Here is a 14,144-nt window from a genome sequence, read left to right as displayed (position 1 = left end):
GGGCACCATAGAAGTGGCCAACATTCTTTTCGGGGAACAGTTGTTCCTGTTCTCTCCGCGATATTTATCATGGGGGTGGACAGGCAGATTATTTCAGCCGTCAGATTCTGGATCAAGAGGAATAGTCTCTTCATCCAGAGGCATTTCGGTGGCCTTCTTGGTGGCTATCACTTCTGCACGCAGGGTGTCAGAACTGGCGGCATTATCATGCCATTCCCCATATCTTGTGGTTCATAGGGATAAGGTAGTTCTTCATCCGAAGCCATCCTTTCCTCCTTAAGGTGGTTTAGACTTTCATCTGAATGAAGATATTGTGCTACCTTCCTTGTGTCCTCAGCCCAATCATCCTCGAGATTATGCATTGCATTCCTTGGATGTGGTTCGGGCAATCAGGGTATACCTGAAGGCTACGGAATCATTCCGTGAGACGGATTCACTTTTTGTGATCACGGATGGCCCCAGAAAGGGGTTGCCTGCATCTGCCGCGACTATCTCCAAATGGATCAGACAGACGGTGGTACAGGCTTATTCGATTAGGGGTCGGAATCCTCCGTTCCCTGTTAAGGCGCACTCCACTCGAGCGCTCAGTACTTCTTGGGCCTACCGCCATCAGGCGTCAGTGGTCCAGGTGTGCAAGGCGGCTACCTGGTCGTTGGTGCATACCTTTACAAAATTTTATAAAGTTGATGTGATGGCATCGGCGGATGCCTCATTTGGCCGCAAGGTTTTGCAGGCCGCAATTTGAGGAGACCGGTGGTCTACCTCGAGGGTTTTTTTCCGTTGGAATTTCAGTTGAGTCTCATCCTTTGATGAGCCTTTAAAACTTCTAGTTGGCATCGGTTGGGCCTTCTAGATTGGATTTGATTTCCATTTTCCCACCCTCATTTGTGGCACTGCTTTGGGACGTCCCGAGTTGATATTAATCAAGGAGGACTACGTCTGTCAATGAGCGATAGAGAAAAATGGATTTTTGTAAAATCTTACCGTAAAATCCTTTTCTCTTAGCTCATTGACAGACGTAGTACCCGCCCCTCTGTTTTTGAGTTGGGTTGGGTTAAATTCTCTAAACACTGCTTTGTGACATAACTGATGTGCTAGGGCAGGAAGTGAGAGGATATACCCTCTGGGACTGCCCCTAGGGTGTGGCCAGAGCATTTTCTTTCCTGTCTAGTCCTACTCCTGCAGAGGGCAGCATAACCCGAGGGTGTTGAATCACCGAGGACTACGTCTGTCAATGAGCTAAGAGAAAAGGATTTTACGGTAAGATTTTACAAAAATCCATTTAAAAAATATAAAAGGTGATGTTGCATCGAGTAAATAGATGCAAACCTATCAAGATTTAAAATAGTGCATGCCTGTGAAATGGTGACAAACTACAGTACCTAAAATCTTCATTAGGCAATGCTTTAAATGCATTTTATAGATTAGAAGTTTAACGTTAAACGTGAGATATGACACTGGAATTATTGGTCTCGCTCAAATGTTTGTGTCAATACCTCACATGTGTGGTGCAATCTCCATTTACATATGCGTGCTGGACCTACGTACGCATTTGCATTTGTGCGTACAGAGGGTATGGAGGTGCTTACATTTTTATTATAATTTTCATTTATTATATCACATGTTTTTACCCTTTATTTGATTTAACTTTGATATCACAAGGGGTAAACAACATCCCTTGTGATTGTTTTGGGCAGTGACAGATCATCTTTATGGAGACATCAGGATCTATTAGACTCCTGTTATCCCCACCTGACCTCCAAGGTAGCTGATCAAACACAGATCTGTTTGATCAGCTGCTTCTCTGGCTTTAACAGCCATTCCCTGTGTGGGTTGCCTGGTGGAACAGGAGAGCCCTGGAGTGGCGGAAGGAGGCTCTACAGCGCCCGGATTACTTTTACATGAAAGCCTGATCGGCAGCACTAAAAAATAGTACCAGGAGGTTGCCATAAATCGTTTTCTGTCCAGGACATACTGTGTATATATACATATGCTGGACAGCAAGTGGGTGAAGTGGTTGTAAACCTTTGACATGAAATCTGAACAAAGCACATATTTCTACAGTGATTACTTGCCTCTATCCAAAGCAGCGTGATTTCTCTCTGCCGCCTCGTTGCTATAAGCATTAGTCACTTTTGACAGGTTTTTCCCATACTAGGGGATAAGTGATGAGGGAAGGCACCCCCGCACACGGCCTCAGCTGTACATTGTTCCTGTACTGTGAGGAGAGGGGGGTCACATAACTCCAATCAGCTATCAGAGCTCTTGTACAGTGTGTAACTTAAGCTCCCCACCCCCTGTTTTGTGAGTCTGTGAAAAATCCTTTTTATCTCTTTTACAAGGATGTACTGGACAAATAGCCATAGATCAACATGTATAACTTATGTAAGAGGACTTGTTTTATCTCGGTATATCATCTGAGGCTGGTCACTTCACTGGGTATATGCAAAGGGTTTACAGCCACTTTAACCACCTCAGTACTGCACCATAGCCAAAGGACTGCTTCAGCGCGACTCTCTTGTTCTGGAAGGGCGTCTATGGATGTCCTCCCAGAATATGCCTCCCGCATGCTCCCTGGGGGCATGCTCTGTGATGGCTCTGTCCTTTGGACACAGCTCACCACAGATCGAGGTAAAGGGCTAATCACAGTGACCCTTTATCATGTGATCAGCTGTGTCCAACCACAGCTGATCACATGTAAACCTACTTCCCGGTTATCTGCATTTCTTTCCTGATGCACAGTCCAATAACCGGCAAAGCTGACAGGGCACATTTACATTGATGATTAGAGCACTGATCATTGTTCAGTGCTCATCAGTGCAGCCTCACAAGAAAAATTACTTATTTGCAACATTTTTTAAGAAAAATTTTGTATTTTTTTGTTTGTTCAGCAAAAATAAAAAAAACACTGTGGTGAATAAATACCACATAAAAAGTTCATATGGGTAGGTTGTTGCATAACCACACAATTGTCATTCAATGTGGAGAAAGCACTGAAAGCTGAAAATTGGCCTTGGCAGGAAAGGGGTGAAAGTGCCCGTATTGAAGTGGTTGAAGTTAACCAGTGCTCAGAAAAATACGCAGCCTTCAGTTGTTGACCTAGAAGATACTAGTTGCCTGGTAGTCTGATTTTATCACTGTGAGTCTGACATGGAGCAAGCATTAAAAAAACAAATCTCCTGATCTGTACATTTGCACTTGATTGGTGACTTATAAGGTTTTAAGCTATTTGATTCAAGTACAGGTTTCCTTGAAATATTATTGGCTTGGTTAGCATAGACAGTGTTTTGGTTAACAAAGGAAATGCACTTTGAGTGAAGCTTTTCTTACAGCTAATCTGCTTTTCTCCTCCCTCAACTGCATGTTTCCTCTCTAAATACATTAATATAATACATTTTCTTTTTTTTTTCATCAGGTTGACGGCATCCTAAAAACTGTACTACGGGATGAAATAATCGCCTGGCACAAGAAAACACAAGAAGACACTTCCTCTCCACTATCACCAGCTGGGCAGCCTGAGAACATGGACAGCCAGCAGCTTGTGTCACTAGTCCAGAAAGCTGTTACAGCCATTATGTCTCGACTGCACAACCTGGCCCAGTTTGATGGGGGAGAGAGCAAAGTCAACACTCTAGTGGCTGCTGCCAACAGCCTGGACAATTTGTGTCGTATGGACCCTGCATGGCACCCATGGTTATAAGGGAGCTTAGATGTATTTAAATGAAGCTGTCTGTTCTAAGCTAACACAACGGTACTTGATCATGCTGTGCTATGAAGGTTCTTTTAAGCTGTGAAGGATTATTTTTGTTTAACTATGGTAGATGTGCCGTATACCAGAGATATCCATAGCCTTTATAGACATAGACTTGCAATACTACCTTTGCCACTGCTGACCGTTCCTGAACAACTGAAAGACTCTGGGTAGATTATACGCAATTACAAGACGTGATGGGCTTTTGAAGGGGGTAAGCTGTTGGCCTCTATGGAAGCTAATCATGTTTACAGAACATTTCTGCCTATTGTCATTAAGTGGTATGCTTTTTACAAAGAGAATATTGATTTTCCTCAAGTTCAAACACATTTCAAAGCATTTAAAATTGAAGCTCTAGTGGATGAAAAACACAAAGGGACCCTGTACAGACATATAATGATTTTCTTCCTTTATTGTGTTGTAGCTTTATATGAACTAGAAAAAGAGAACAGAGATGTAATATTTTATACTTTTTAAAACTGGCACATCTACAATGCTGTATCGGTTTTGGGCCAACATGGCTTTCATATGTTCTTTTTACGACGACTGTTAAATACAGGCTGGTGTTTATTTTTTTTTTCCCCCCAAATGTTAAGTTGGAGTGGGCTGTACAAAATATATCATGTATAGGTCTTTCTTTGTTACATAAAGTTCTAAAAAAAAGCTGTTTACTTCGAGCAGTGGGGATGATCCATGGAAGCTGGAGCAAAGGAAACTGGAACAGAAAGGGAACTCTTGGGCATAGCAGCCAGCCAGGTTGGTATAGCAATGGCTGGTTGCTGTGGACAACCACTCCACTTTGGCTCCAGTTTTCCCAGATCAACTCTACCAAGCCTCCCGTAGAAGGAGCAAAGCCATCTGTTGTGAATGTACATTTATATCTAAGGAGCCACAACTTGACCACATGCAGTAGTAATGCAGGACCGTGGTGGACAAATGTTGAAACAGGTTTTTTTATTTTTTTGTGTTGCTTTATTTGAGAAGTTACTTTGTCAGATGATTGTATACCTTTGTAATTTTTAAGGAATGGCCATGCGTCTGTCATTCTTCGCTACAAGCTGTTTTATAAATGCTCAGTATTAAGAGGACTGGTTCTTAAAAGTATTTGTACATCCATTTTCAAAATAAATATTTTGGAAAAGGCCTTCTGTCACCTGTATTGTTCAGTTTTTTTTATTATATGTGAAATTTTTTCACCTGTTTTGGGGGTGAAATAGTAAGACATTTTGGTATTTTGCAAAACTAGAGCAATAGAAAATACCCCCTTATTATTTTTGATCTAGTACATAAACGCACAACCCTGGCTCAGTGGTTTTTATTTTTTTTAGCTTTAAGATTTGTAATTCATGTTAATTTTTTAAATGGTCAAAATTGAAAGAAAAAAAAAAAATATATATATATATATATATATATATATATATATATATATATATATATATATATATATATATACACACACACATACACAGTATCTCACAAAAGTGAGTACACCCCTCACATTTTTGTAAATATTTTCATGTGACAACACTGAAGAAATTACACTTTGCTACAATGTAAAGTAGTGATTGTACAGCTTGTATAACAGTGTAAATGTGCTGCCCCCTCAAAATAACTCAAAACACAGCCATTAATGTCTAAACCACTGGCAACAAAAGTGAGTACACCCCTAAGTTAAAATGTCAAAATTGAGCACAATTAGCCATTTTCACTCCCCGTGTGACCTGTTAGTGTTACAAGGTCTAAGGTAGCAGGTGTGTTAAATTTGGTGTTATCGCTCTCATTCTCTTATACTGGTCACTGGAAGTTCAACATGGCACCTTACGGCAAAGAACTCTCTAAGGATCTTAAAAAAAAGAATTGTTGCTCTACATAAAGATGGCCTAGGCTATAAGAAGATTGCTGAGACCCTGAAACTGAGCTGTAGCACAGTGGCCAATACCATACAGCGGTTTAACAGGACAGGTTCCACTCGGAACAGGCCTCGCCATGTTCGACCATAGACATTGAGTGCACGTGCTCAGTGTCAACATCAACTTGGTCTACATGGCTGTCGTCCCAGAAGGAAGCCTCTTCTAAAGATGATGCACAAGAAAGCCCGCAAACCGTTTGCTGAAGACAAGCAGACTAAGGACATGGATTACTGGAACCACGTCCTCTGGTCTGATGAGACCAAGATAAACTTATTTGGTTCAGATGGTGTCAAGTGTGTGTGGCAGCAACCAGGTGAGGAGTACAAAGACAAGTGTGTCTTGCCTACAGTCAAGCATAGTGGTGGGAGTGCCATAATCTGGGGCTGCATGAGTGCTGCCGCTACTGGGGAGCTACAGTTCATTGAGGGAAACATGAATGCCAACATGTACTGTGGCATACTGAAGCAGAGCACAGTACATGTCAGAAACTGGGCCGCAGGGCAGTATTCCAACTTAACGACCACTGCCTTGCTAAAAAAGCTGAAGGTAAAGGTGATTGACTGGCCAAGCATGTCTCCAGACCTAAACCCTATTGAGCATCTGTGGGGCATCCTCAAACAGAAGGTGGAGGAGCGTCTAACATCCACCAGTTCTGTGATGTTGTCATGGAGGAGTGGAAGAGGACTCCAGTGGCAGCCTGTGAAGCTCTGGCGAACTCCATGCCCATGAGGGTTAAGGCAGTGCTGGAAAATAATGGCGACCACAAAAAATATTGACACTTTGGGCCCAATTTGGACATTTTAACTTAGGGGTGTACTCACTTTTGTTGCCAGCGGCTTAGACATTAATGGCTGTGTATTGAGTTATTTTGAGTGGACAGCAAATGTACACTGTTATACAAGCTGTACTCTCGCTACTTTTCACTGTAGCAAAGTGTAATTTCTTCAGTGTTGTCACATGAAAAGATATAGAAATAGTCACTGAAAAGTCACTGACGTCCTGACTTTCACCGGTGTGCTGTTTGGTCTTCCTGGGGTATAAGCAGGATTGAAGCACATCAATGAGAATTTGAGAACTACTGGGTAACTGAATGAGCTGATTGCGGGAGAAGAAATCTGTGAGGAGTACGTTTCAAAGATTCCTCAACAGTGCACGTGGAGGGACATGGAAGGGCCAGGAGTTCTGGCTGCAGAAACGTCAGATGTCAGAATACGCAGTTCCTTACATTCGGGCATACATAAGGCATTCCCTCTGCTTTAAAACCTGGTCCTGAAAACTTGGAGTTCCATATTTAACCTGATCATACATCCTTGCTGGTGAGAGAATGCGATGTAGATGGTCCAGATTCTATGTGGATACCAATGCTTTTTGTGACCCCCTATAATTAAGGGGTCATATCCTTCTGGTAAGGAGTATTAAGAGCACTGGGTGAAAGTGTGGAGGTGAAGGTTTCAGATTCCACTTCTATCAAGTCTGTGCTTTTATCAACTGCTGCGGTTAACCATTTAACTACCTCTGATGTTCATAAGCACTAAGGACTTTATTTATATACATATTTATTCACTTATTTATTTGCACTAGTGCACTTTCTTATTGTGAACAAATACTCGGTCAGCGCAATATATCCTTTTAATATCCAAGGGTACTCTTGTGTATCGGAAGGACAGGGAAGGAAAAAGAGGGGGAGGGGTATGTATCTATGTCAAAAATAATGTAAGGGTGGTAGAGAGGAGTGATATTATGGGAGGTATGAGTACAGAGTTAGAATCTGTGTGGGTAGAACTCCATAGGAAAGAAGTAAAGGGGAAAGTAAAAGTTTGGGTATGTTATAGGCCACCCAACCAAAGGGAGGAAGTTGAGCTGGATTTTCTATCACTGTTGGGTAACGAGGCAAAGCTGGGGCCAGTCATCATATTGGGGGACTTCAATTATCCCGACATTGACTGGGAAGAGGGGACTGCACACTCAATAAAGGCCTGTCTCTTCATGAATATCTTATAGGACAACTACTTGTCCCAGTTGGTGGATTCTCCTACTAGAAAGAATGCAGTGCTAGATCTATTAATTACTAATGACCCAGATCTAATTTTGGATGTAGGAGTCTGGGCCAACTTGGGTTCTAGCAATCACAGGATGATCGCATTTAACGTAAATCACAAGATAGCAAGGCAAGAGGGGAATAGAAGAACCCTAAACTTCAGAAGGGCAAACTTTCCCAAACTGTGCTCAATGATAGAGAAAATAAACTGGGACCAAACCCTAGGAACACTGACCACGGAGGAAAAATGGGAATGCTTTAGGAACATATTAAAAGCATCTCACTGTGCATTCCTTTGGGAAACACATTTTAGAAGAGCCAAGGCCAGACCAGGGTGGCTAAACCGTAATGTAAAAAAAACATATTAGGGGAAAAAAATGGCCTTTAAGAGATATAAATCGGAGGGAACTTTATCGGTTTTCCACCAATACAAGGACCTGAACAAAATAACAGAGTGGGCAACTACGTGGCAAATGAGGTTTAATGTGGGTAAGTGCAAGGTATTGCACTTGGGGACTAAAAACATAAACGCAAAATACACGTTAGAGGGGGAACCTCTGGGGGAATCAAGAATGGAGAAAGATCTAGGAGTCTTAGTTGAAGATAGACTAAGCCATAGCATGCAATGTCAAGCTGCAGCTGCCAAAGCCAGCACAATAGTGGCATGCATAAGGAAGGGGATATATTCCAGAGATAAATCTATAATCCTACCACTTTATAAAACTCTAGTCCGTCCACACCTGGAGTATTCTGTCCAGTTCTGGTCGCCAGTCCTAAGAAAGGATATGCTGGAACTGGAAAGAGTCCAAAGAAGGGCAACTAAGCTAATTAGGGGAGCCTAAATTAGAGGATCTAAATTATGAGGAGCGTTTACAAGCGCTCGATTTATTCTCCCTAGAGAAGACATGCCTGAGAGGGGACAAATACAAATACCTCAACGGTGATCTCAGCATAGAAAAAAAAACTTTCTCTGTCGCTCATTGACAGACGTAGTCCTCTTTGATTCACATCAATTGGGTTATGCTGCCTCCGCAGGAGTAGGACTAGGCAGAAAGAAAAAACGTTCTGGCTCCACCCTAGGGGTAGTCCCAGAGGGTATATCCTCTTCCTGTCTGCTACAGAGAATCAGTTTTTTTTCTGTCTAGTCAGGAGTAAGGACCTAAGTTCCTTGCGGGCGACGGGCTGGATGTTGAGATCCAGTGGTCACCCCGGTTCAGCCTACGAGCGCGTGCAGACCAGAGCTCCGCGCTGGGTCGGCCGCGACATAGTCCCATTGGACGGGGACTGACCCTGCGAGTTAAACGTCTCGCTTGGACGCCAAGAACCAGAGAGTCGAGGCGTCCGTATTGGTCAACAACCCCCCACTTCGGTGGAGAGGGTATTGTGAAGAGAGGGTGCCTGTCGGTTCGGTATGGTGAGTAAATGTTCCCCCTTCCCCCCTGTGGGGTCTTTGGGATACGGGCCCCTCTGTGTATGGTCGGATCCTTTCTGACATTAAAGTTCCCCCTTGTAGCCTATGACATGTTCACATATCCCCTGTGATAGTGTGATCTGGTTTGGGAGCTGACACTCCAGCAGGCTTGGTTTAGGAGCTAACACTTTAAACAAACCTCGGTTTGGGAGCTGACACTCTAGCAACCTTGGTTTAGGAGCTGACACTCCAGCAGGCTTGGTTTGGGAGCTGATACTTCAGCAAGTCTTGGGTTCTCTAGCAAGGAAGCCGAGTTCGATTTGCTATAGTAAACACATAGGAGGTATAGCCTACCTTAGATCGCCATACTCCCACAGGCCGCCATCAGCTGTTTTCAAAGCATGCAGGCCGCTGTACTGGAGGAGCCACGCTAGATCGGCAGTCCGCCGCCATTTTGTTGTAGACCGCATGTCTGCATTGTCTACACAAGCCGCCCGCAGGTCACGCAGGCCGCCATTTTTTCGTAGCCTATTGTCTCCTGCATGGGGGCGGCCATGTTTGATGTGCCCAGCAAACCTCGAGGAGCAGCTGGGAACGCCGGAAGGCGTACACAGGGGGCGGAGCCACTTCCTTTCACCCGGGAAATCTAGTGCAAGACTTCCAGTCTGCACAAGACAACGCTGACAGCAGTTTTAATAAGAAACTTCTTTGCATCTGGTGATGAGCCCTTGGGGTCTCTCTCTCTCTCTGGGGGTCCTAAGCAGGTACGCTGAGGGGCGCTATTGCGCTGGTGAATTAAAAGAGGCATTTTTTATTTAAAAAAAAAAAAAAAAAAAATGTTTTTTCTTTTTTACCGGCAAAGTGTCCTGGATTAACATGGACCCTGCCACATGTATCTCCACCTGATCCCCTCGAAGTGTCTGCAGGACCCTCCAGTTCCCCACTTAATAGTGAGTCATTGTCAGCAGTTTTTGGAAATTTTTTGTCTATCCTTGGTGGAATAGGCTTGTCTGGGACAGGGCGCAAGGAAGCGACCCCCGCCTATCGCCATTTTCATCTGAAACTTCAGTCTGAGCCTATTCGTGCAGTTGCAGGTACCTCATCTGGGGTTGGTGACTCGGGTACTGTCTCTTCAGACAGTGAGGAAGATGTTTCGGCATCTACCATAGCCCGGGAGGAAGCGTTAGTAAACGCACTAATTGTATCTGTTCGGAGGTTACACCATCAAAAGTAGCTGATACTGAGATCCCATTTGGTACTAAGAAACGCACCAAGATGGCGAAAGTATTTTCCTTACCCAAGTGTTTCGGTAATGTAACTAAGGAGGTATGGGGTCATCTAGGACGAGCCCCTACTATTTCCTAAACGCATTAATAGGCGTTATCCGTTCGAGGAATCACTCCTCAAGAGATGGATAGTACCATCTGTGGTGGATTTTCCAATCTCCAGATTGAACAAAGCTACGGTTATCCTATTGGAGGATGCTCCGTCCTTTAAAGATGATCGTAAGGTGGAAACTGTCTCGCGCCATCCTTTCCCTAATTGGGTCAGCTTTCAGACCAGTAATTGCTACTGGTCTAGAATGGACCAAGTGGCTTAGAGGGGAGAGATATCCCCCAGGCGGTATCAGATCTGATGGAACAGATGATACAAGAGTTACAGTTTGTCTGCAACATTGCACTAGACGCCACTCCACTATTGGGGCGAGCATCAGTTTTCAGCAGTGGTCCTCAGGCGTACACTGTGACTAAGATATTGGTCGGCAGACCAAGGCTCCAAGGCAGCTTTGGTTAAATCTCCCTTTTCAGGGTGTGCGCCTATCTTGGGGCCAATTTAGATGAGATTATTAAGGATCTCACTAGAGGAAAGAGCACTTTCTTGCCACCAAGTACTAAGGGTAAAAGATCCCGTCAGAGACGGGGGCCTTCTTTTTCCGCTCATAAAAAGCTTTTTCAGCCCACGGGCGAAAAAAGCAAAGTCCGCCAAAACTCCTTCGGGAGGTTTTTTTAAGGGGTGCTGGTCGGGCAAGCAAAAGCCCGGCTCTTCCAGACCTGAAGATAAGACTACTAAAGCCTGAAGGTGCGCCCTCGCCCATAGCTGGGGCAGGGGGACGTCTTCGCCGGTTTCCGCAATATTCGACTATCCCCGGATCGCTTAAGAGCTTACGGGGGGCAGTCACGGATTTAATGCAACAAGGAGTGGTGGTCCACGTTCCTTGGACAGAGCATTTCAAGGGTTCTATTCGAACCTTTTCACAATACCCAGAAAAGAGGGCAAAGTGCGTCCAATTCTGGACTTAAGAGCACTTAATCTTTTTTGTCAGGGTACAAAAATTCAAGATGGAGTCCATTCGCACAGTAGCGGCCTCCCTGCATCAGGGGGATTTTCTGGCGTCCATAGACATCTAGGATGCCTATCTTCACTTTCTTATTTATGCAGGACATCAGCGTTTCCTGCGTTTTTCCGTAGAAAGAGTACCATTTTCAGTTTCTGGCGTTACTCCTTGGTCTCGCCTCGACTCTCCGGGTCTTCACAAAGGTGTGGGCCCCAGTCTTGACGTTGTTACGACAATGAGACATATCGATTCTAGGTCACCTAGACGATCTTCTGCTCCGTGTGGAGTCTCCGCAGACTCTATTACTAAACTTAGAGATCACCATGACCTCTTTGCAAGAGTTCGGGTGGCTGGTGAACCTGCAGAAGTTATCTTTGGTTCCCACCAGAAGGCTGGAATATTTGGGTCTAATTTTAGACACATCCAGGCTTGCATGAGGGTCCTGGGTTTGATGGTGGCTTCCTTTGAAGCAGTACCAGTTGCCCAGTCCCATACCCGAATCCTTCAAGGAGAGATTCTTCTCAGGTGTAACCGAAATCCAGATTCCCTGGACAATCTGGTCCGGCTGAGCGAGCGCACCAGGGAGTCCCTGGTCTGGTGGCTTCGGTCTCCAATGCTCAGCCAGGGGAAGTCATTCCTACCAATATTTGGACGCTTATCACCACGGATGCCAGTCTATCCGGGTGAGGAGAAATTCTCGGCTCAGGGGCTTTGGTCCCTGGAAGAGTCCAGGTTACCGATAAATGTATTGAAACTGAGAGCGATCAGACTTTGTCTGATTCACTGGACCGAGCAGCTCCAGGGCAGCCCGGTTCGGATCCAGTCGGACAATGCCACAGCAGTGGCTTATGTCAATCATCAAAGGGGCACCAGGAGTGTCCTGGTGGCCATAGAAGTGGCCAGCATTCTTCGTTGGGCGGAACAAATGTTCCAGCTCTCTCTGCGGTATTCATTCCGGGGGTGAATTGGCAGGCAGATTATCTCAGCCGTCAGATTCTGGATCAAGGGGTATGATCTCTTTACCCAGGGATATTCCACCAACTGTGCCCCCGTTGGGGCACTCCGAATGGGAGCTGTTGGCATCTCAGCTCAACAGGAAAGTGCGGAGGTTTGTGGTTCGTTCCCACGATCTTCTAGCAGACACCGCAGACATGCTGATCGCCCCGTGGGGGCAGTATCAGCTACTTCCCTCCTCTCAAGTTACTGCCGAAGCCTCTTCGCAGGATAGAGGTGGAGGGAATTCCAATTATCCTGGTAGATCAGGACTGGCCTAGTCGGCCTGGTACGCCGACCTGGTCAGGCTGGTCACAGACGTTCCTTGGCGACTTCCTCTTACGGAGGATCTGCTGTCGCAGGGACCGATCTTCCATCCTGCTTTACGTTTGCTGGCTTTAACAGCCTGGTTATTGAAACCCAGGTGCTGAAGGACAAGGGATTGTCAGCTTCAGTTATTCCTACTCTAGTTAAAGCAAGGAAAGCGACTTCCAGAAAGATTTGTCATCGTACATGGAAGTCTTATATGGCGTGGTGTGAATCCCTTGGGTTCCCTCCACGTCTTTATTCGGTAGCCCGAATATTGGCTTTTCTTCAACAGGGAGTTGAGCAGAAGCTGGCCTTGAGTGTTATCAAGGGTCTGTTTTCAGCATTAGCTATCTTCTTTCAGAAGGTTTTTGGCTACTCATTCCTTGGTGCGGAATTTCATCCAGGGGGTGCGACACCTGGCTCCGCCAGTGCACGCGCCGTTGCCATCCTGGGATCTTAATTTGGTGCTGTCGGTTCTTCAGACACCTCCCTTTGAAAATATCAGGGAGATTCCCTTGCTTACTTTATCCCAGAAGGTGGCCTTCTTGGTGGCTATCACTTCTGCACGCAGGGTGTCAGAACTGGCTGCATTATCCTGTTGTTCCCCAGATCTGGTGGTTCATAGGGATAAGGTTGTTCTTCATCCGAATCCATCCTTCCTTCCTAGGGTGGTTTCAAAGTTTCATTTGAATGAGGACATTGTATTGTCTTTCCTATGTCCTAAGCCCTATCATCCTCGAGAATTGCATTGCATTCCTTGGATGTAGTTCAGGCGATTAGGATATATTTGAATACTACGGATTCATTTTGTAAGACGGATTCACTGTTTGTGATCACGGATGGCCCTAAGAAGGGGTTGCCTGTTTCTGCCGCGACCATCTTTAGATGGATCAGACAGATGGTGGTATAGGCTTATTCTATCTAAGGGTCGGGATCCCCCGTTCCCTGTTAAGGCGCATTCTACTCGGGCACTTAGTGTTTCCTGGACCTTCCGCCATCAGGTGTCAGTGGTTCAGGTTTTCAAGGCGACTACCTAGTCGTCGGTTCATACCTTTACAAGATTGTATAAGGTTTATGTGAGGGCATCGTCAGATGCCTCTTCTGGCCGCAAGGTTCCTGCAGGCCGCTGTTTGAGGAGACTGTTGGTCTACCTCGAGGGTTTGTTGGGTAGGTCTCATCTGTTTGCTCGATGAGTCCCTTGATACTTCTGGTTGGCTCCGGTTGGGCCTTCTAGATTGGATTTTGATTTCTGTCAATCCCACCCCTCATTTGTGGCACTGCTTCTGGATGTCCCAATTGATGTGAATCAAAGAGGACTACGTCTGTCAATGAGCGACAGAGAAAATTTGATTTTTGTAAGATCTTACCGTAAAATCCTTTTCTCTTAGCTCATTGAC

The 14,144-nt window shown here is 45.1% G+C and overlaps 1 protein-coding gene across 3 annotated transcripts in view; it reads left to right on the top strand.

Moving 5' to 3' along the window:
* TRRAP (transformation/transcription domain associated protein) overlaps positions 1–4,895 on the top strand; it is a 300,061-nt gene extending 295,166 nt beyond the window's left edge. For all 3 annotated transcript variants that reach the window (XM_082261087.1, XM_082261086.1, XM_082261085.1), the window contains one exon: positions 3,416–4,895. In XM_082261087.1, coding sequence (XP_082117213.1) covers positions 3,416–3,700 — 285 coding nt within the window. In that variant the 3' untranslated portion in view covers positions 3,701–4,895. The remainder of the gene's footprint in view (positions 1–3,415) is intronic.
* Positions 4,896–14,144: the final 9,249 nt, after the last annotated feature.

This window comes from Pelophylax lessonae (genome assembly GCF_965119305.1).
Source record: "Pelophylax lessonae genome assembly, chromosome: 6".
NCBI lineage: Eukaryota > Metazoa > Chordata > Amphibia > Anura > Ranidae > Pelophylax > Pelophylax lessonae.
The sequence above is the reverse complement of the archived record's forward strand: the minus strand, read 5'-3'. Positions and strand labels throughout refer to the sequence as shown.